General features: G+C 24.6%; 3 protein-coding genes across 4 annotated transcripts in view; 2 read left to right on the forward strand and 1 right to left on the reverse strand.

Annotated features, from left to right (window-relative positions):
• LOC126894104 (probable E3 ubiquitin-protein ligase HERC1) overlaps positions 1-715 on the forward strand; it is a 47,593-nt gene extending 46,878 nt beyond the window's left edge. For both annotated transcript variants that reach the window (XM_050664848.1, XM_050664849.1), the window contains exons 61-62: positions 78-231; positions 292-715. In XM_050664848.1, coding sequence (XP_050520805.1) covers positions 78-231; positions 292-501 — 364 coding nt within the window. In that variant the 3' untranslated portion in view covers positions 502-715. The remainder of the gene's footprint in view (positions 1-77; positions 232-291) is intronic.
• Positions 716-4,772: 4,057 nt separating this feature from the next.
• Positions 4,773-12,050, reverse strand: LOC126894111 (mitotic checkpoint protein BUB3). Its single transcript, XM_050664865.1, has 6 exons — positions 11,715-12,050; positions 10,902-10,971; positions 6,180-6,331; positions 5,755-6,059; positions 5,394-5,533; positions 4,773-5,299 (listed from the first exon to the last, which is right to left on the reverse strand). The coding sequence occupies exons 1-6, from the start codon at positions 11,913-11,915 to the stop codon at positions 5,181-5,183; spliced, it is 987 nt and encodes a 328-aa protein (XP_050520822.1). The 5' UTR covers positions 11,916-12,050; the 3' UTR covers positions 4,773-5,180.
• A 2,204-nt stretch (positions 12,051-14,254) lies between these two features.
• On the forward strand, positions 14,255-21,510 carry LOC126894110 (2-acylglycerol O-acyltransferase 2-A-like). The gene is made up of 5 exons (XM_050664864.1): positions 14,255-14,786; positions 18,579-18,844; positions 18,931-19,102; positions 19,171-19,364; positions 20,995-21,510. Exons 1-5 carry the CDS (start codon positions 14,563-14,565, stop codon positions 21,150-21,152), a joined length of 1,014 nt encoding a protein of 337 aa, XP_050520821.1. The 5' UTR covers positions 14,255-14,562; the 3' UTR covers positions 21,153-21,510.
• The last annotated feature ends 1,674 nt before the right edge of the window (positions 21,511-23,184 follow it).

The following is a 23,184-nucleotide window of genomic DNA, read 5'->3' on the forward strand; positions in this document are numbered from 1 at the left end:
TATTTTTATTATACTATTGTAAAAATTATACACACTACTTTACATTTTTCTTCAATATCTCATTTTTTTAAATGAAGATATAGAGAAATGGATGAAAACTCACAAGTTGTTCAGTGGTTATGGGAAATTTTAGATGGATTTCAAGATTCTGAAAAAGTGTTATTTTTGCGTTTTGTTTGTGGGCGATCTCGTTTGCCCTCAAATTTATCTGACTTTTCTCAACATTTTCAAGTTTGAAAAATTAAATTTTCATATAATAAACTTTCAAATAATATTTAATATAATTTTTAGATAATTAAAGTTGAAGATAAACTAGATGGCCTTCCAACAGCTCAAACATGTTTTTTTCAATTAAGATTAACTGACTATAGTAGTCAAAAAATATTTGAAGAGAAACTTAAGTATGCTATCAATAATTGTCGTACTATAGATATGGATAATTATATGTTGTTTCGAAATGCAGATGTTGATTCTGATGAAGATCTTCCATACAATATTTAATTGCAACTACATATATTTAAATATATATGTACATAGATACTTAATTATAAGAAATATTTTAAATGTCTTAATTTATAATTATATGTCTGTTGTAATTAACAAATGATATATTTATAGACATTATAATCGTAGAGAAACTATAATCAAATACCCAAACATGATACCATTTTGTACAAATTTATAAACATATTTTAATGTATGGAATAAAAATACAGTGCAATATTATAATATTTAAGTTTTTTTTTCTCTAATTTTTAAAAAAGTTTGAAAATAAATTAAAAAAGTGCTATTTAAATAATCAATGAATAAAATAAAGTATCTTAATAGAAAATACAAAATATTAACATTTAATATATTTCACAATCGATAAAATAGTTCTTTTTATTAATTATTGATAGATTTATTTGCATCATAAATAAATAATATGAATACATAAAGTGTTCAATATGTTTAGAAACCCACATTTTTAAATAATCGTAAAATAAGTAGAAAAGTGAACTATTTAAAGAAAGATTTTGATGTGATTTTAATTATAAATTTAACTTTATAAAGATGATACTAATTGAAAGGGACGTGCTTAATAAAAAAAGTCAAGGTTCATAGACAACAGAGGCTGCCTTATATCAAAATAATGAAATAATATAAGTAGGGTAAATAGTATCGTAATCGTCACCCATAATACAAGATATTTTTAGATCAATGGCAAAATATATGTAAGAGATTCTTTTTTTAACATTTTTTGTATTTTATTTGTTTTTTAGTTATTTTATTTTATAATAATGTATTTAAAAACATAAGGAGGTTCATGTTGTGCTCTAGCATCAAATCTAAATGTATTGAACAAGACGAAAAAAAGAAAACAAATGTGTCACTCCATAGGTATGTACATTTTTTGTTAACAATAAAACACATAAACTAAATTTCCGATTATTGAAAGGTTAAGTTTATTAAAGTTTTAGATAACTCTTACATAACTTCCTTGGTACTAACATATCATAATGTATTTTTTTAAATACTATAATATTTTTTTTACAATATTTAAATATAACAAGTCTAAGACTTTGTAATAATTGTACTAAAAATGTATATAATAATTAAATAATATAATTTCTAAATAATCAAGTACTTATTTAAAGAATGTAATTTGATATTTAAAGTATGATTTTTGAAAAGCATAATTCTAAATTGATAAATTGAGTTATTTTTTATTTAATTATTGTACTGTTATATATTTTAGTTTTTTCAATTCTATAACTCATCAGTGTTGATAATCATTATAGTCAAAAATTTTGTACTCAATTAATATTAAATTATTAATGAAAAATAGTTATAATTCTGTATTGAAATATTTATAAAATATAAAATATTATAAGCGTTTTAAGGTTTTCAAAATATCTGGAATATTAAAGAAATGAATTTATGCATGAAAGCAAAAAAATAAATGGAATCCTTAAGATTAAGAATGATCATATTACGGAAAAATTCTGGAGTTCTACTTAAGAGTTCCGATACTAATGATAACCATGAAGAATTTTTAGTTGTCCAGTCATTAAAAATAGTAAACATTATGTTATGTAATTTTATGGCAATAAAAAACTAAAGTGATACTTATACAGCTAGTGAAATTGAATCAGAAATAAAAAGTGTAGACAATAATACAAATGAAATGAACCACGATGTAATTGAATAATTACATAGCTGGTGGGATTGCAAAGTATAAGACAATTATGTCAAAACTGGTTAATACGATAACGAAAATAAATAATCAGCATACTTCATTAGGCCATAATTATATTATGCCGTACTATGAATTAATCACCTATCCTATGGTGAATTAATTAATGATTTTAAAACTAACATTAGGATTGAAAAATTGTACATTAAATTCACTAGCAACCAAATTCCGAAAGACCTAAATATAGTGCCAAATTAACTAACTAAATTTTCTCAAGAACGAGTAAAGAAATATAAATGTGTCACATAAACCTACATTAAATAATAAGTATGAAATATTGCAATCACCATATACAAACACTAAAATGAAATATCAAAATTAAAGAAAGTTATAACTAATTAAGTAATACTTCAATATATATAATAATAATATTACATTACTAAAGAAAAACTTATAAAATGTTTTTAATGATTAATATTGAGTTCTTTAATAGTAGGCAGTATGAATATTAATAAGTAAATAATATGATAGGTAGTCTATTTAGCTATTTTTATAACTTACTTTAATGCTAAAGATTTACAGGAATGTTTACATCACAATTAAATTATTTATATCAAAATATATATTTTATTTAAAAGGTTCATTATAAAGGTATTAATTCAGATCTCAAAAGTTTACTACAATATTTATCGTTACATGTTTTATACTACAGCTGATGTTAGATTATCTGTAGAACTATTTATTTTTTTAAGAAATTGTTGGATTATTCCAAAAGCAACATCAACCCTTAGTTATATCCTGATTACTAGTTTTATGATTTGTAAGTATAATTCATGAATAAATACATACTATAAAAATTAAATTTAGTATGAAATTGATGTTCATTATTTTGTATTGTAATTTTCACTGAGAAATTATAAAAATTTATTAAGTAGTTGCATATTTCGTTACCTCTATGGGAGACATGTATCAAAATTATATTAATATAAAGGGGGATAGTTAAATGGGAGTACATCCTATCCTATATGACTATACTTGACTTAAAATATAAGCATAAACTTATAGGACAAATTGAAGTAGTCAATTATAAGAACATGAAAAACGGTGATTTTTTTACATAAAAATAACATTTTTTGTTTAAATTCGGGGATCTTTTACAAATAGAAGACAAATCTTCGGGAATTTTTTTTTTTAACTAATAGTGTGTATCATAAGCTTTAATTCAACATATAACTTAAAATTGGTATTTTCAAAAGTGAATTTTTCATGCAAAAGTTTTTATATTAAATTCTTTCCTGTAGGCAGTAAAGTATTCTTTTTTTCAAAAATTAAACCTAACAAAAAAGACATGCGTAAAACTATCTTTTTATCCTAAAATTTTTTTTTCTAGAATAAAGTACATTACATTAGCTTTAATTTAAGATATATATAAAAGTGTCAGACTTTGCGGAACACTTTCAAAAGTTAAATTGAAATAGTTAATTTTGAATTCTCTCTATGGGCAGGAGGTAAAGGGTCAGGTTTATAAAAAAATTATACCAAATGATAGGTAAAGACATAATGCATCTATAAAAAAAATTATATTGATTTGTTCATTTTTAAAAAAGTTATGGCAGTTTTAATTTAAAAAAATTGAAAAAACGTCGAAAATTAGCGATTTTTAAATTTCCAATTTTTAAAAAAAATCGTATTTTTTTTTTTTCATATATAATATATATTATAAATATCTAAAATTTTAATATAAAAAAATTAAGTTGATTTGTTAATTTTTTAAAAAATTTAAGAAAACAGTTGAAAATTGGAGATTTTTAAATTTGTAATTTTTTTTGGAGATTTCCCTCATTTACGGGGAACGAGGGAAATTTTTTCAATTTTTAGGGTAATGTGTTCGACTATATACGATTTGTGATCTTTAGACGTATCATTGAAAGAAATCTGTTTGGTGAGAGCTGAGAAAAAGTGGTAACAGACACACAAAAAAAAAAACATAGTAAAACCAATACCTTCTCAGCTTCTCATCAAAGTTCAAAAAGTGTATAGGAAATTCAGATGATTTTTCTAATGACTAAAATTTGATAAAAGTTAGATAAATTCAATATAACTGATTTTGAAAATTAATATGGCAATATTAACGTGTGTGCATACTTTTAGAATTGAGTAAAATAATTAGATAAAGACAAGTTGAACTTTTCATTTTACCTTTATAAACTTTAAGTTAGTAGTTACAATTATACAATCCAATAGTAAAAATGTTATGAAAATTAAAATAATGGTACTATAATATTTGTTATGCTAATATGTCTTTTAATCGGTTCTAATAACTATTGTGCAAGTTGGCTAGTTGTTGGGCTTAATTCTGTAATTGTAAAAAGAAAAATTAGTTGTACTGGTGACTGATAAGTGGTCACACCTTAATCTTCTACTTTTGATCTGGACGGTTCTGATAGACTTGGAGATTAATCCTTTAGAGTCTCACTTGTTTGAGGAATTGTTGGAATATTCAAAGAGCCAGAAATGCATTTTGACACTAAATATTAATTTGTATGTGTATTTATGTTGATAGCCAGGTTGAGCAAGCATTCAATGTAAAATCAAGTTAAACATGTTTAAGACATATATTTTTATTTACAGACCATATAAAATGTATTTACATTATTTTTATGTATATAGTTAGAAAAAATCTGTTAACATAAGTCATTTAATGTAGTGTATCATTGAAAAATATGTACACCACAATACAAAAATATACATATTTACAAAATATCATTTTAATACTTTTTTTAAGTATTACTGAGTTGCGCTAAAAAAAAATTAATGAAAATTTTTTATTGTAAAAACTAAGTTATAAAAATTAAAAAAATGAAGAAATAATGATTCTTTAATATTTTTTATATTTAAAGGAATCGGACATTCATCAAAATTGGCTACATACTTACTAAAAAATTTTTTGTTAAGATTTACATGACAATTATACTAAAGTTAGCCATTTAGTATTTAGTCACAATCATTTTGGTTTAGTTTCTTGATCTGTAACATATCTTATATAAACATTGTTTTCTGGAATTGGATCTGGATGCACATCTTGTTCATACATGTAAGAACTTCCAATGGCTAAAGATGTCCCTATAAAAATTAAAAATGATAATTTTTTTTTCAAATAGCAACTAGATGTTATGTTATGTTGATAAAAATTTAATTTTATTTAAACTTTACTTACCATCATGACTAAAACACAATGAGGTAATTCCAGTGTTGTATCGATGAAATTGACACAAACGTTTTTTATTGAATCCATCCCATATGTTTACATAGCCATCAGATCCTCCAGTTGCAAATGTATTGAATCCTTGATGGAAACTTGAATATAAAATATAAAAACATGTATTAATCTGGTTGACCACCGGTAGTCATACTTATATATATATATTAATAATAATATTTATTAATATATCATTTTGGTTGCTAGCGAGTCATAAAAATCGAAAATTTAAATAAAATAAAAAGTGACAAACAAAGTGGTGGTTACTGTATTAAATAAAACAATTTTTTTTATAGAACTTTTTGTATAAAAATATTACCTAATTGCATTTACAGGATAGATACATTCTATATCATTATCTTTAATTCTATGACACTTAAAAGCATATTTTTTCTTTTGAACTTCTGGCGCTGTATCAAAGTATTCAACAGCCACTCGTCCTTCAATACTACTTAATACATAACCTTGCTTATTAGGAGAACATCTTATACACCTTGTTTGGAATTTTAAATTAGATTCTCGTCTCTGCATTATATAAGCTGTATTTCTTAAGTCCCAAACAAAAACTTTACGTCCTGCAGTGCCAACAACAAGTTTTTCTCCTACATTACTCATAGTAAACACCTCAAAAAAAAAAAAAAAAATGTTTTTGTTATTTAATATCAAGCTAATATGATTGTGAATATAACTTAAAATATCAAAAAATTCAATATACATATAAATATATAATTTGAGAAAAAATACTTTATCAGGTTGTGGTAAAGTTCCAACACATTGTGATGCTCTTGTATCCCACATTTTAACATTTCCATCCCATCCACCAGATAACACAACACTCACCTCATTACAATATTCAACACAACGAACTGCATTGTCATGTGATCCTAAAACACTTTCTAAAACACATTAATAAATAGATGTAAAAAAAGTCTTAAAAATAAATCTTATACTTTATTATAGAAAATAATAAGTTTGGACTTTATTTTGTCTTCACGGTGAAAATGGCTATCGTATGCTATTTATTTTATGTTAAAATTCTCGATTTTATATTTTTAACTTTATATTCCTTGTAGACCAGTAAATATTTATAAATAAAAAACATTTTTTTTTTAGTTTCGATGCGAAACTGAGAAGGTATTAATTTTACTATGATGTGTTTTTTTTTATGTCTGTTGCCACTTTTTCTCCTTAAAAATTGAAAAAAATTCCCTCGTTTCCCGAAAATATCCAAAAAAATTAAAAATTTAAAAATCGGTAAATTTTGTCATTTTTTAAATTAAAACTGCCATAACTTTTTGAAAAATAAACAAATCAACATAAATTTTTTTTCTACTAAAACCTTAGATATTTCTCTTTCATTTGATATAATTTTTTTTGGAAATCTAACACTTATTCTGCTCACTGGGGGGATTTAAAATAGTAACTTTTTTACAAAAAATAACTTTTTCAACTTAATTTTTGAAAATGTTCGGGAAATACTGCGTTCTTTAAACATATATCAAATTAAAGCTTATTTTATGTACTATAAAATAAATAAAAAAATTTGTCCCGACGACCTATCTTCTATGCGCAAATGGCTACCGTATTCAAAAATATGCTATTTTAACAAATTTTTGTTTTTTNTATTAACCGTTAAAAATCGAACGCTCAATTAAATTTTTAAATTAAACACTATCTATAGATTTGCATCGAAGCGTTTTTTATGATAGTGATTTTAATCACTGTCAGATATCATCTATACTAGACCCACCTATGCCACGACCCCACTGTGCCGCCACCCCATTGTGCTGGGTTTTTAAGTATTGCATCAAGATCTTCAACTTTTATATACATTTGCCATAAAAGTAATAACTATTTCATAATTTCTCCGTAAAAATTACAATACTAAATTATTGAAATACAAATTCATACTAAATTTAATTACTATAATAAATGTTTATTCATGTATTAGATTTATAAATCATAAAAAAATTTGTAGTCAGGATATAATTAAGAAAATAGTAGTTCATATTGTTTTTGGAATAATTTAACAAATTCTTCTTAAAATCAAACATTATTTACAGATTTGCATCAGAACGTTTTTTATATGATAGTGATTTTAATCACTTTCAGATATCATCTATATTGGACCCAACTATGCAATTTCTCCACTGTGGCACGACCTCACTGTGCTGTGTTTTTTTTTATTAAATACGATTTTATCAGATTATAACAATAATGAAAATATATCATATAAGATTATAAAACTTGATTAACACTCAAAAACTGTTTATTAATATCAAATTTCAAACGACTCCATAAAAATTAATACCTATAGCTCAGAAAATAAATATTGTAAAAGCAATATACATAACGAAAAAAAAGAAAATTATTATAGGGAAAATTGTTTTTTATTGCTACTGTTCATGGAAGTCATTATTTTTAAACATATAACTACTATTCAAATTTTTGATTGAGACTGAGCTTATTTAATTTTTATTAAAAAAATAATGTTTGGAAGTGAATATTTCAAAACAAACATTAGGTATTTATCTGAATAAATATTACAGTTAAAGTTCACTGAATATTTATGATGAAATTTGTTTAAAATTATTCATTATTCATTCCTCAAATTATGATTTAAAACAAAACTTAACTATTACAAAAAGGATTTTTGGAAAATCCAATAATATTTCCACATTGAAACTTGAGATTAAATATTAATTACTACAAATTAAATTTTATAATAACACGTTTAATGTCTTAAGTGAAACTTAAATTTATAGTGTCATATTAACTTATGGCTACTCATTTCTAGTGAATGACATCAATGGCTCATTAATTTTTTTTTAAATTTCTATGACCTAAATGCTTTATTATTTATTTATTAAATGCCAATCGGCAACTTAAAAGACAAATACAAGTAGAATACTTAAATTATATTATAATTTAATAATAGTGATAACAAAATAAATTTAATGAATCTACATAAGTGTATGAGATAACTAGAAGTATGTTGAGTAACTAAAAACTTAATAGTATAATTTGAATATGCCGAACTAAAATTTTAAAAACAGAAACAGAACATATAAAAATAAAAAATTAAATGTTGTCAAAAATTAATTAAAGATTCAAGGAGTTGTTAAGGAGAAAAAACATTCTATGTAGAGGATGATTGTGAAAGAAGTTGATACAATGAGATAGAACCAGGAAAAGAGAATGATTACTAGTAAAATGGACAGAAGCATTAGAAGAGATAAATGAGAGAAGGTCAAGTACATCTATTTGATCCTTAAGGAGAAAAGAGATAGTCTGCATCAACACGACGAGAAACAAGAGTTTGGATATTTCAGTATGATCTAATAGAGGAGTAATCATGAGGGGGAGGGATTGATTTTGAGTAGAAAAGTCGCATATGATAGGAAATGGTTTTAAACTCCCTCTAAAAGAAGTTAGTCCTTGGCCAAGTATGGATGCCATACAACTATTCCATATTCAAGAATGGGATGGGCCAGAGAGAAATAAAGAGAATGTAGACAGGTGGCGAACGTGAAAAGGCTGGTATTGCGCTTTATGAATCCTAGAACTTTTAAAGCTCTACCAACAGTAACATTAATATGGTGTTCAGATGAAAGAGTAGGAGTTAGAAAGAACTCAAGGTCTTTGAAACAAGTAACACAATCAAGTTGAGAACCATTAAGGGTGTAAGGATGAATAAAAGGAGTTCATTTTCTACAAAAATTCTTTATGTGGCACTTATTTAAACTGAGGGTAAGACCAGTTCGATGAGTCAAGATACAAAAAGACTTTAGATCAGATGGAAGCAGAAAGCAGTCAGGGAGAGAGGTAATTTTAAAATAAATTTTAATTTCATCGGCATATAGAAGAACTTTAGAAAAGATAAGGTAACTGTTAATTAAGTCAATATAAAAAATGAATAGAAGAGGACTGAGATGACCTACTTGAAGCAGTTATGGACAATTCAGAGGTAGCGCCATGAACTGTCACAAATTGTATTTTAGAACTAAGATAGAACTGAAACCAGGAGAGTAAGGGATTACCAATGCCGAATGATTCTAATTCCGAAATAAGACGACTATGGATAACTGTCTCAAAGGCTTTTTTAAGTCGGTGAACACTGTGTCAACCTAGCAATCAGACTTAAATTTTTCTAAAATGTATGTTCTAAGAGCCAGGCTAAAAGTAACAGTAGATTTCTAAGGACAAAAACCATGCTGGTTGTCTACTAAAATATGATTAAGATTTCATTTGGTAGAAGAGTATTTAATGGATTTAAACAATTTAGCAATGTGAGAACGTTTAGAAATAAGCCTGTAGTTAGAAATAAGAAAAGGATCAACAGATTTAAAAACAGGGGTAACTGAACAGGTCTTCTACAAAGCAAGAAATAAATTGCGAAAAAGGATAGTAATTTGCAGATTTAAAATCTTTAAAGTATGAGTATTATTGGTTAGTTTGTCAGATAGGAAAAGAAAGATTATATTAAGAGGAGGGTGGTATAAGTTGGGAATAACAAGAGATTAAGAAATTTCAGTCAAGAAATTGACTGCAATTCCATTGGAGCTAGAAAAGATAAGATCTAGAATAGTTCCATGATTATTTGCAAAAGAGTTACACTGAAATAAATTAAGATAAGAAAAGGAATCGATAATAGTTGTGGAAATAGTATTAGTATCATTAGAAGCAATTAATCGTAGATCATCAGACGATCAGGTAACATTTGGTAAATTGTAGGTTCCAAATAAGATAACTGAATGTGGTTTATAGAGCGAAATGACTTGCTCAACAGAAGTAGCATGGGAATCCACTATAGGAAGAGGTGAATATACCATCAATCAATAAGTGGTAAGAGTTGAAGGACAATAAAGCAAATATTTGCGTAACATTCAAGATGTTTAAAGATATAGGATAAAATTTGAAAATAGTCTTAATGGAAATGAGGACTCTACCTCCACAGAGAAAATTACTGTTATTAAAGTTTCTATCAAGACAAAATTACATGAAAGCCAAAAAAACCAAGTTCATTATTACTTATGTTAGGTAATAGCCAGGTTTCCGTAAGGATAATGATTAGCTATAGTTTATGCACTTCTTTAGTTTCTTTATATTTATTTGGCTTCTTAATGTTTTTGATTTTTACATTTCTATAATGTATTAATGTTTTTAACATAAAAAAACTCAAAGATTTTAAAGACTTGTTAAAAAAAAAAAAATTATAAATATTGGCATTATAAATTTTTTATTCTAAGGTGATCTCATGTAGAGTCATTACAGTGATTACTGAAAGAACCTAGTAGTATATAAAGTTCAATAAATTAATTTTTTATTAAAATAAACTTATAAATATTTTACATAATTTTAACTGACATTTTAAAATTAATATAAGTTTGTGAGGATTTTACATCTTAATTTCAAAATAATAAGTTAATTCTTTCCCTTTATTTAGGAGTATATAAAAATACTTACCAGAATTACTATTCAAATCATACATTTTTAATTTATTGTCCAGACCACCACTAAACGAATGAACAGCATCCTTAAACAAAAGTTTCATTGTATGATAAAAATTAAACCTGTTATAATAATTAATTATTACAAATTCAACTATTTTACTTTTATTATGTAATTAACAAGTGAGTAGTTGAATATTTTTATTAATACTAATTTTAGAATTGACTACATTTTATTAGTTTAAATGTAATAATTTAGTTTTTAAAATTTATTATTTAAGAAATTGGTATTACAATAAATATGAATATTATATATACAGAATGATATATTTTTGAGTTATTTAATAAATCAATAATACTATAAATTCACATTTAACTAGAAATATTAAGTAGAATAATGAACAATAAAAAATGGACATATATTTAAAGAAAGGACACAAATCACATTTTGCTAGTTTTCAGGAGACAAAAAAATAATCATTTTACCAATTGGTATACATAACATTAACACATAAAATAAATTTAAATAGTAATCAATTGCTAACAAAAGTTTAAACACAAATAACAATGATAGTAGATTGGTAATACAATTACATATAATGTTAGTGTATAACATAAAAATATCAAAAATTAATATGTTTTTTTTTATAATAATCGTCTATACATTAATATAACAAAGGATTGTACTAGATAAATCTTCAACAAACTTTTATATAGGGAAGTTATTAAAAACAATTTTTATTTATGAATTAATTTTATTAGTACAATTAAAAACATTCATACATAAAAAATATATTGTTATATATATATATAATGAGATAAATTGTACCTGGAAACTGACATCTAGTACAGGTCGGTCATGAGTATATTTTGTACGCATGCTATTAGCTTGAACATCATATAGTCTAACAGAACAATCCCAAGAAGAAACTAACAAAAATTGTGATGAACTAGGACCAAATTTTACTGACGATATTCCATCTTCAGGGGGGTTTTTTAATCTGAATTCCGATCTAGATTCACCGATCATGTTAATAATAATAAAAATTTAACTTAAACTTAAATAAAATAATTTTAGTTTAAATTTTGAAACAATAGTAAGTATCCAAAAAAATTCAGTAACGTCAAGTCACTTTAACAATCGTAGGTTGATAAACAAATTAAAATCTAAATAAACGTTACGATAAAAAATCAAATTCAAAAATTTATTTTGTAGGTTATACCAATGAAACCAGGATCTGATTAATCCTATCAAATAATAAATTACACGGAGAGTCTAATATCCACTGAGTATATCAGTATGCACTATTTGGCGAACTTAAATTTCTCTTTCCTTTGGTATTTGACCGTATACATAATGCCTATGGTTATGTACTATATACAGTTGAAATAAACAATGTAATATTTTAGTTATATCTAGGAGTTTTGGTATAATACAGTCTAAAATTTTAATCAGAAGATTTATAGCTTTCTACTTTGCCTATGATTAAAACTAAATTAAGGTTAATTAAACGGCTTAACTTCCTTGTTATAATTTGATTATCTAGTAAAATTCCCAGAGCTCGCAACTAGATTTAATATCCATTTTTTTTTTTCAGGGAAAAAAAATATTTTGCTATTTTTTTGTGAAAAAAAAAATCATGTAGAATAAATGCAATATTTTAGTAACTATCATATTAACATCGATGCATAACTGAGAAATTGTTGGTTTAACTTTGCTGTGTTTTTTTAGGGGTTATTAGTACAAATTGATCAAGTTTTGCTGAATTAATTTTACTCAAAGATGTGAAAATATCACAAATCATATTTTTTGAACTAGATATTATCAAGTTTAAGCTTCATGTATCATAGTTTTATAAAAAAAACTCTCAATTACTGTAATAAAAGGAAATACTACAGAAAATAACAATTGTTGTAAAACAGTCGATTTTGATAATTTAATTTTTTTATAATAAAATAACTTTTTGGCAACTGGACAGATCAATGCAAAATTTTACTGACAATATTTTAGACATTAATTTTATTGACGACATATTTTTGTTTTGGAAATCCAATCATTAACCAAAGTATAAGGAGGCTTAAAAAGCATATAACTTTTTGATTATGTTCCAAAAAACTTGACTTGTTTAAACTTACATAAAATGAAAACTAATAAAATTTATTTTAAGATATAAAAAAAAAACTATATAAAAACTTTATTTCTAGGAATTATTGGACATTTATGCAAAATTAAAATCATGGTAAAAATATCCGATTTTGTAGTTTTTTCCATAGTGAATGAATATTTAATTAATTTAATAATATTAGATTAAATCTTATTTAAAGTGTTATATATAGTACTTTTATAAAAAAAATATACGTTCCGTTGGCTTGTTCTCTATGATTAATTGATGTCAAAAGTCTAAAATAATGTCAGTTTTGGTGAATATGATTAATTTTTCTTTGTTTCAAATATTTTTATTTAATTTCACCGCATAAAAGACTAAAATTTAATCATTAAATAAAACAAGCTAAAAAGATATTCCAAAGTCTAATGTAGAAAACGGAGCTCAATTTGTACTTTAACAGAAATAAAAATTTTGGGAGATCTTATTAATTTCTCTCTTCTCTAAAAAATATTTTTGTACAATTTTAATAATTTGTTAAATTTTTAGAGGTTTTCCTGAGTCTTCCCATGCAATGCTTGTGTAAAAGGTGCTAAATATAAATTTGTCGGTGTTCTGAAACCTTAAATACGCTACTGGTCTTATGATCATTATTTTTATAATTTGAAGAACTTAAGTACGTAATATTACTTAAGTATGTAGGTATAAATCTAATAAAAATACAAATTATCAAGATACTCTTATAATTGATTTTATAATCATTTATGATTTTAATAAATTATACACATTTCTAGCTTAGTAACGGTTTTTTTTATCTTAACACTTTACCGTCAGTTCAAAATGCGTTTTGAATTTTAATTAAGATAAGATTAGAATCACTGAAGTATTGTTAATCACAAATAGTCGATTCTTAGTGAATTTTGTATATTATTATTACTCCATAATACTTCATACAGTATATTTGATTAACAAATAAAACTACTGACTATTATATGCTTACGTACTAAGGTTACACAGTACATTAGTAACAATAGAAATAAACGATAATTTGTCAGTAACACTTAATATTAAATTTAAGCTATTGAAATATTTATCAGACGAGAGCGCTGTAAATAATAGCCGGTATATATAGAGATTTGGATGAAGTATAAACAAGTATTTGATGAAGTCAAAGTACAGTTTATACATTTACACATAATTACTATTATATTGTTATCAATATCATTACTACTTTTATTCTGCTTGATATAAATTTTCATAATAGTATACGTTATATTATCAAATAATACCTATTACCACAAGGCTTTTGTAATAATCTTCTCAGTTGCCGTTTTCATTTCATCGTGTTGTAGACGTTATTTAAACTTATCAAAATTTTCTTGCGGAAAAACACATTTAATTTCGTACACCTACCTCGTGTTTTCTATTCAGGTTAATATTTAGTTAAATCATTGAAATCATAATATCGTTACAACTGTTCAATTTCAAGTGAAAAATTCGGTGTGATTCTTAAAAAAAATCTACAGTTAAAGATCTTACTATAAGTAAGTTGAATTAAAACATTTTTTAAAAATGAAGCTGAAGGATGTGGAGTTTGCGCCCTTGTGCGTACCCCTTAATAGAAGACTAGAAACGTTGGCTGCTGCTGCATGGATTCACTTAATCTTTTTTGGAGGTTTAACAGGAAGCTTGTTTCTCTTGTACGTAGTATTGGCTACTCGATTTTGGTGGTTGGGCCTTATGTATGCAGCTTGGATTTACATTGATCGAAACAGTGCATCTTCAGGAAATTTGAGGTAAAATTTTAACTATTCATTAGGCCATATTAGGTGCATTTTAGCACTTAAAGTTACAAAAAATGCAGAGAGGATTATTGCCCCTAATTTATCTTGAGCGTTTATACGGTTGCATACATTACGAATATATTAAAAAAAAAAACGCTGATTAATCATCGAGAAAAGTAAAGAGACCGAGTTTATCTATGTCTCCTACACTTTAAGCCTCGAGTGTAATTTCATATTAAAAAAAATCGCTAATTTTAATTGAGTGCCCAAATAATCACATAAAAATTATTATCATTTTAAAAACTGGTGAAAATAATTTTGAATAACAAATTAAAACCTTCTTTCGAAACTATTACAATATTAAGTTATTTTATCTTTTTTTTTTAAGTATTTTTGAAATACATGAATTATGTAATATTATACACGGGTATTTTATTGAAATAATATTCGTGAATCGTTTTTAATCTTTATTAACGTTGATGTACATACAGGTTGGACTGGACCACTGTATTACAGTACAATTAGTCTGTAACCATTTTATCTACGACCAAAGAGCGGACGGCCGGTTACAAGTACTGGGAAGGTGCTGCCATTTTTAACAATTCAATTGTATTTCTTTCATTATTTTAATATTTGATTGATTCAACAATATTGTTCAACAATTATTGAAGAAATGTTTAGAGGGGCTAGAATAATTTAAATAATATAACCAGGGGGCTTACATTATTATAACTACAATAATTTAGTGGTTTATAACATATTAAAATTTATTTCAATTACTTGAAATAATTCGGAAAAAATGAAATAAAAATGTTCATATTCACTATTATAATATGTATTATTTATTATGTATAATAATTAAAATAAAAAAAATATATACTAGAGTATAATTATAAATATATTAGGAACTACTAGTTTCTTCTACAAACCATCTACAGATTACTTTTAAGGTAAAATTTTTTTTTTCCAACACAGTGGATTTAATACCCCTCAGTCCGCCTTTGTGTACATAATAAAATCATTGCATCTAAATAATAATCAATAAATTACAATATACAATAAATTTGATTATTTGATGTTCCAAAAAATTGAAAATTAAATTGTAATAACTGTGGATATTAATGTTAAAATCATTTTATCGTTAACTTTTCTTCGTCTTATATCATTGATTAATGGATATCAATTGTTACAACAATAAAAAATCAATAATACAAATTGAGTATAGAACTTGTTAACGTAATGTAAAATTAACGATTACCAACATCAAATATAAAATAAATAATTTGTTTGTACATTCTCATTTTCTTAAATATTATTTTAAATAATAAATTGTAGGTATTAATTATTAATCATGAAAATTTTTTTAACAATTTCTTTTAAAATGTCTTCATATCAGAACATTGAACAAATTTAGATATTTAGTGAGCGAACCAGAATTCTTACAATGTTTAACACAAAATAAGTATACAATTACATTATTATTAAATTTCCTTTGTGGGTAGACTATAATATAGTATATTATATTATATTATAATATGATAAATTGGTCAACAATAGATATTTATATTCATATCGTTTTGCTTTATTTTTGATTAATTTTATATTTTATATCTGATCATTTAAAATTACATCTAGTTCTTAAAATGATTTAAATATATTTATGGAAAGGACAAGAACCGGACTATTATGATAAATTACATAAAGCTAGTTGATTTTTTACACTAGTAAAATGTATAACAAAAATGTCGTATAGTTTATTTTATTATTCTTAAAAACTGGGCGATAAAATTGTCAAAAAATACTACTACAAGTATAAGAAACAACACAGTGAGGATCCAACATATACTATTATAGATTAAAATCTTCTTAGATCAGTTTCGGAGCTAAAAAGAGAATCATAATGACTAATAAACATCGCTATTTTACGAAAAACATTTTTGACCAAAAGTATCTTCTTTTTCCTCACCTTTATCCCAACTACTTATCCACCCTTATCCTCAAGTTCCACTTGACACGATCTCCCATATCATATATACACATATCAGCCGTCCTCATATCTCATTTAGTAACATCCCTACACTTCTTTTTTAGTATTCCTCTACATCTTCTTCCCTCAACATTCATTTCCATAACCGTTCTTACAGATTTTGATTCCTCTCTTCACAAACATGACTAAACCATCTAGGTCTATTTTCTCTCATCTTATCTACGATTGATACTATACCCATACTCCCTTATCCTATCTTTATGACAAAAAGTATGTATAAGTTTATGTTTTAATAGCTTCATTATGAAGCGATTAAGGTAATTACTATCTAGACGCAGAGGTGATCCTAGTGATTACTTTGTGAGAGTAAGAAGTAAATTTTGCCAGATGTTGGCGATAAATTTGTCGACATAAGTACCATAGTGAGTAAAATAGTCTACAATTCATTTTAAAAGTGTCGACTAGTAATTATTTTAATGAATGTGGGAGGGCGAACCCAGTTGTCCTTCTATAAATCATTCCAATCAAGACGCTTTACAATTATAATTTATTACTAATTAATAAAATAATTATTTTTAAATAATAAATAAGTAATAGTTATTAGTTAAATTAATAAATATATATTTGGATAATTGAGGATAAAATAAGCATTTATAATTATTTTTTTATATATAGTTCTATCCTTTCTTTTTCCCTTTAAAATTGTATCATATTTAATTTTTTAAACGAAAACGTGTATGTTTAATTTGGTTATAATTAAGAAAATAACTGGTTGATAAAAAGTTTTGAACCAATATTTTGAATGTTCTTGCTCTTGCATATCAAAACGGGAGGAGTAATGCAGTCCATAATTGTCTAAAGATAAAAATAATACGACTCGCACTTCATCTCCAGTCGTTTTATTAAAGTGTTAATAACTTTCAAAATATTAATTCAAAAGTTATTATCGTCCAGTCATTTTCTTATTTGTAAACCAATTAAACGTGTATGTTTTCATTTAATAAACTAAAGATGATAAAATTTAAAGAATGGAATAAGACTATATTTTTTTGAGTTAATAGTCCTACTGTGTGTAGGATATTAATAACTTCTGAAAAGAAAACAATGATATTTTATCTTAATCTTTTGAAGATATTGCGTGAGAAATGGTTAGCAGATTACTGTATATTAATTATCTAATATTTTTATAGATTTAAAAAATATAATAAGAATAATAAATAAATTTTGCCAATGAATTATTTACATAAATATTTACATGTATTTTTATAGAATAACTATTCATCAACTGAACTTAGTAAAATTAAACGTGTTTATAATTATTATATTTAAATTGTATATTTATTTTTGGATACGATCGAGCTAAAAGATCACTGAACAGTCCTTAAATTAAAACATATAAAATTAAATTACATTACAAAATACGAATTATATTATTTAGAGTATATCTTTGATGGGATTGGATTGAACATATTTTTAGCACGTATAGAGTTCTATTGCATACTAATGAGATTGGATGTCAAGTAGTTTACGTATTATTCATTTGAATTGTCATACATTATTTGTTCTAAAAAAATTGATTATAAGGAAAAAAATTAATTGTCTTTATATATTTATATTTAAAACTCATTAAATAAATATTCTAAATACATAATAGTTAAGCTATTGCGTTGATGTAGATTCATTTTTTTTTTAATGTACTCAGCATTTCTGGATTTGATATAAATCTTTAAAAATTATAATTCTTTTGAATAATATCACATTATATATGATAGCAAAAATGTTGTGTATTTAGTTATCTTTATTTATTTGTTTATTAGGTTTGGTTTTGTCCGCAATTGGACTTGGTGGTATTATTACAGAAGGTATTTCCCCGTATCTTTAATTAAAACTCATGATCTTCCTGCTGACAAAACATATCTGTTCGCCACTTACCCACATGGAATGTTATGCTCTGGAGTATTTTCTAATTTTGCTACAAATGCAAGTCCTTTTAGAGAATTGTTTCCCGGGCTCAAATCGTTTCTGATTACACTCAATCTTCACTTCCATTTGCCATTTACCCGAGAACTTGGTCTTGGATTAGGTATGGTATCTTTGTCGAGAATTTATAAAAATTCTTAATAAATTAATTTCATATTATGTATACATAATTTTATTTTTGTATTTTAGGTCTTCGAGAATGTTCAGAAAAAAGTCTTGTTAACATATTAAATGGTAATAAGGGTAATGTAGCTGTATTAATGGTAGGGGGTGTTTCTGAAGCTTTCAAGTCTTTTCCCGGTCCTATTCAAATCATTGTTAATAAAAGAAAAGGATTTGTTCGAGTTGCGTTGAAAACTGGGTAAATACATTGATTGGAAAAATAATTATTTTTAATGAATTTTTAATGTCTTTCGACGAATTGAGCAGTGCATCCTTAGTTCCGGTATTTTCATTTGGTGAAAATTATGTTTACGCAAAAGGTGAAGCACCACCAGATTCTTTTTGGGACAAAGCATTGAAGTTGGTTAAATGGAAAGCCGGTAGACTGGTTCCAGTTGGCCGAGGTCTATTCCAGTACAGTTTTGGAATAGTACCACGAAGACATCCAATCTTCACTGTTGGTGAGTACTCATTAATTTTTTCTAAATTTTTGATGGTAATATTGATAGCTAATTTTTTGTAAATTATTACTTTAATTTTTATATCACTGCTTAAAATGATAATATTTTAAGCGTATTTATGTAATTCATTATCAATATTTTGAATGTACGTGCATTATAATGCACCCATATTAATCTTAACAACGTATTTTATGTGTATGATTCATTAAAACATATAATTATACTTTTTTTGTACCGATGGATTTGTATATTGAATATTACATATTTATATTAATGACTAATAGTATTTCATATCTTTAAATATGTTATAGATATCATTTTTAAATGCATAATAAACAATTAATTATTTTAAAATTACCATTATTTAGTAATAATTCGTGCTATAGTTATTAACGATTATACAGGGCGATTTTTTAACTGACTCATGCAATATATTAAAAAATTTAAATATAATATTATTTTTTCTTTTCAAAAGTTATAAATATCCTACATTATAATATTAAAAAGAAATATATTTTTGAATATCACTAGTCAATAACAACTTTTGAACCAGTATTTTGGAGGTTATTAACACTTTTATATAACGACTAGAGGTAAAGCTAGGGTTTTTTTGCTTTTATATCGAGTCATTAATCGTACTATTCCTTCCGACTTATTATAAAAATTCTAACATCTTTTAAAATACTAACCGAAAAGTGAATATTGAACAGTCATTTTCTTAGATAGATAATTTATAGTTTGCAAGTAGGTTAAACATGTATGTTACTGTTTAAAAAAATAAAATTGATCAAATTTTAAGGTGAAAAGAAAGGGGATAGGACTAAACTGTTTTCTGAAAATTATAGAACGCAAAATATTATTATCTTCTGAAAAAAAAAATTATATTATATTTTATATTTTATAAATAATATAAGAAAAATTACTCTGTATATACAAATTTTATGTCCAAAGTCTCTAACTCAATTAATTTAAATATAACCTAATCAATAATATGACCTTGGAGCATATTTTTATTTCAATGAATTTGATCAATTATTATTTTTGATTAGTGTTAAAAAGTGTATATTTTTTTTATAAATATATTATTGGGTAAATTTAATGTCTATATAAAACTCATTAATGAAAAGAATTATTTACTTAAAACAACGAAATTAACCTCAAACGGTTAACTTATAAATTCTAACTGATATAATTTATTTTATATTAAATTATATTATACGTAAAATTGTTTTTGTTTTACTATAATCAATAGCAAAAGATAATTTTAAAAAGAAATCATCTCTTGTGATATTTTAAGTAAATTTAAAATTAACTCTTTGTATTTTCAAAATATTGTAAAATAAATTAATATAACAAAAAACACAAAATTGCTCTGTATTTTTGAATTATTAGAAGCAAAAATGTAGCTAAACTATTCTAAGGAGATAAATTAAATTACATTAATTATTCTAGTTTAGTTATTTTGTTTTAACTATGTGTATTTTGTTTCAACAAATAACTAGATCAAGTCTTAATTTTCTCAATGTGTCGTAATAGATACGTTTGTTTTTTGACCTTTGTGCAATATACATTATAGAAAAAAATTAATATTTTAAAAAATTTAATAAAAAAACAACTTGTTAATTTACAGTTGGAAAGCCAATAGATGTACCAAAAATTCCAAATCCTACAGCTGAAGATATAGACAAATATCACAAAATTTTTGTCGATGAATTGACGAAGTTATTTGAAGAACATAAAACCAAGTATTCCAAAAATCTAGAAGAACTCAATTTAGTATTAGACTGAAAATATATTTTAACTTAAACTTCATTCGTTATTAAAAATGTTAATTTTAGGAATAACTTTATTCGTAATTATTTTTTATATTCAATTGTTTTTGTGAATAACATTTTTAATTAGTTTTAAATTATTAATTTTGTATTTGATTTACAGATTTTAAATTATTTTTAAGCAATTTTATTATTATTATTTTTTTTTTTGTAATCAATATTCTAAATCATTTTATATATTGTTTTTATGCTAAAAAAAAGTTATTATTCATTACATTATAATGTAATTTAGTTAAAGATTATTGTAAAAAATATACTTAAAGATTTGTCATTATACAAAAAAATGTTGTTAAGGAATATATTTACATTTTTTAGCTATATTTATTTTAAAAAAATATATAAATTTTTTTATTTTTTTAAAACTACATATGCTTTAAGGGACTAACCTCTCTATGATTTATTAAAAAAATGTTTGAATAAATTAATTTTAGTTCTTCATTTTAGATTACTGTTTAAATGCGCGTTATTGATCAGTTTTCAATATTAACTATACAATACTATATGTTACTGTTTGCATTTATTCGAGAGTTCAATAAACATATACAGAATGGCCCACCACTCACTGAACTTAAATAACTTTTGATTCAGTTAATATTTTTAGTTGATTTTTTTTTTAAATAATAGTTATACGTTAGGTCTATAGCTATATCTCAATAATTAATTTTTTTACATTTTATTAAAAATATTAATTATTTTTAAATTTTAAATAAAATGTAAAAAAAAAATTTAAGATAGCTATTTTGTAGAGTAGAATATAAGAAAAATTTTAGTAAAAAAATATCTTATTAATATTNTCGATGATATATTAATTATATTACTTTTTTTACTGACTTAGTACAAAATTTCAATTTGCAATATGAGTTTGGGGAATGGATATACTCTATAGGACAGACTCTGAGTTATACTATTAATGACCAAGACATGTTATCAAATAAAAAGTTATTATTATCAATAACTCCTCAAACAAATGGTATCAATCTTTTTATGGTTCTAGAAAATATTAAAGAAAGAGACTTTAATACAAATTAATGTTAACGTGAGTTTATACAGGGTGTTCAGTAAGTCAGGAAACGGGTTTCTATTGTTCTCATTGTTTGTAACAATGAGAACAATAGAAACCCGTTTCCTGACTTACTGAACACCCTGTATAAACTCACGTTAACATTAATTTGTATTAAAGTCTCTTTCTTTAATATTTTCTAGAACCATAAAAAGATTGATACCATTTGTTTGAGGAGTTATTGATAATAATAACTTTTTATTTGATAACATGTCTTGGTCATTAATAGTATAACTCAGAGTCTGTCCTATAGAGTATATCCATTCCCCAAACTCATATTGCAAATTGAAATTTTGTACTAAGTCAGTAAAAAAAGTAATATAATTAATATATCATCGATTTTAGTTTTTTTAAGAGTAAAGACCCTCATTATTATGCCAATGAGTAGTGCCAGTGTATTACCTGGAAAATTTGCAAAATTAAAGTATTTAGGTTGTACACTGTATAAATACAATTAAAATAAATTAAGATAAGTGGAGGATAGTTAGAGAGGTTAAATTTATTTATCTTCCTTAAAATTATTTTATATAACTATATAATATTTATAAGTAGTAAGGAAGGTACGGAAAGGGGCAAAAGTCCCTTTTCTTTCGTTAAACCTTTAGGCTCAACATGCGAAAATGATCTGAATAAGCTTCTATAAACAAATTCATAATTCCCACAACTAAATTTTTGTATGCACTAAACTTGTTGACGAAAAGGAAATCTGATGGTAAGCTTTATTAATTTAGCTTTCAACGAGGTCTACGAACACCAGAACTTATAAAATAGAATATAGGGTGGACTATTTCCCTAACAAACAAATTTTTAAGTTACGACCATGCTACTAAATAATATATTACTAACTATATGAAAACACATAATTAATATTAGCTATATATTACTGAATATAATTAATAATTTAAAAATATTTTTTTGTAAGTATAAA

The sequence above is a fragment of the Daktulosphaira vitifoliae genome, unplaced genomic scaffold (genome assembly GCF_025091365.1).
Source record: "Daktulosphaira vitifoliae isolate Bord-2020 unplaced genomic scaffold, ASM2509136v1 Scaffold_1, whole genome shotgun sequence".
NCBI lineage: Eukaryota > Metazoa > Arthropoda > Insecta > Hemiptera > Phylloxeridae > Daktulosphaira > Daktulosphaira vitifoliae.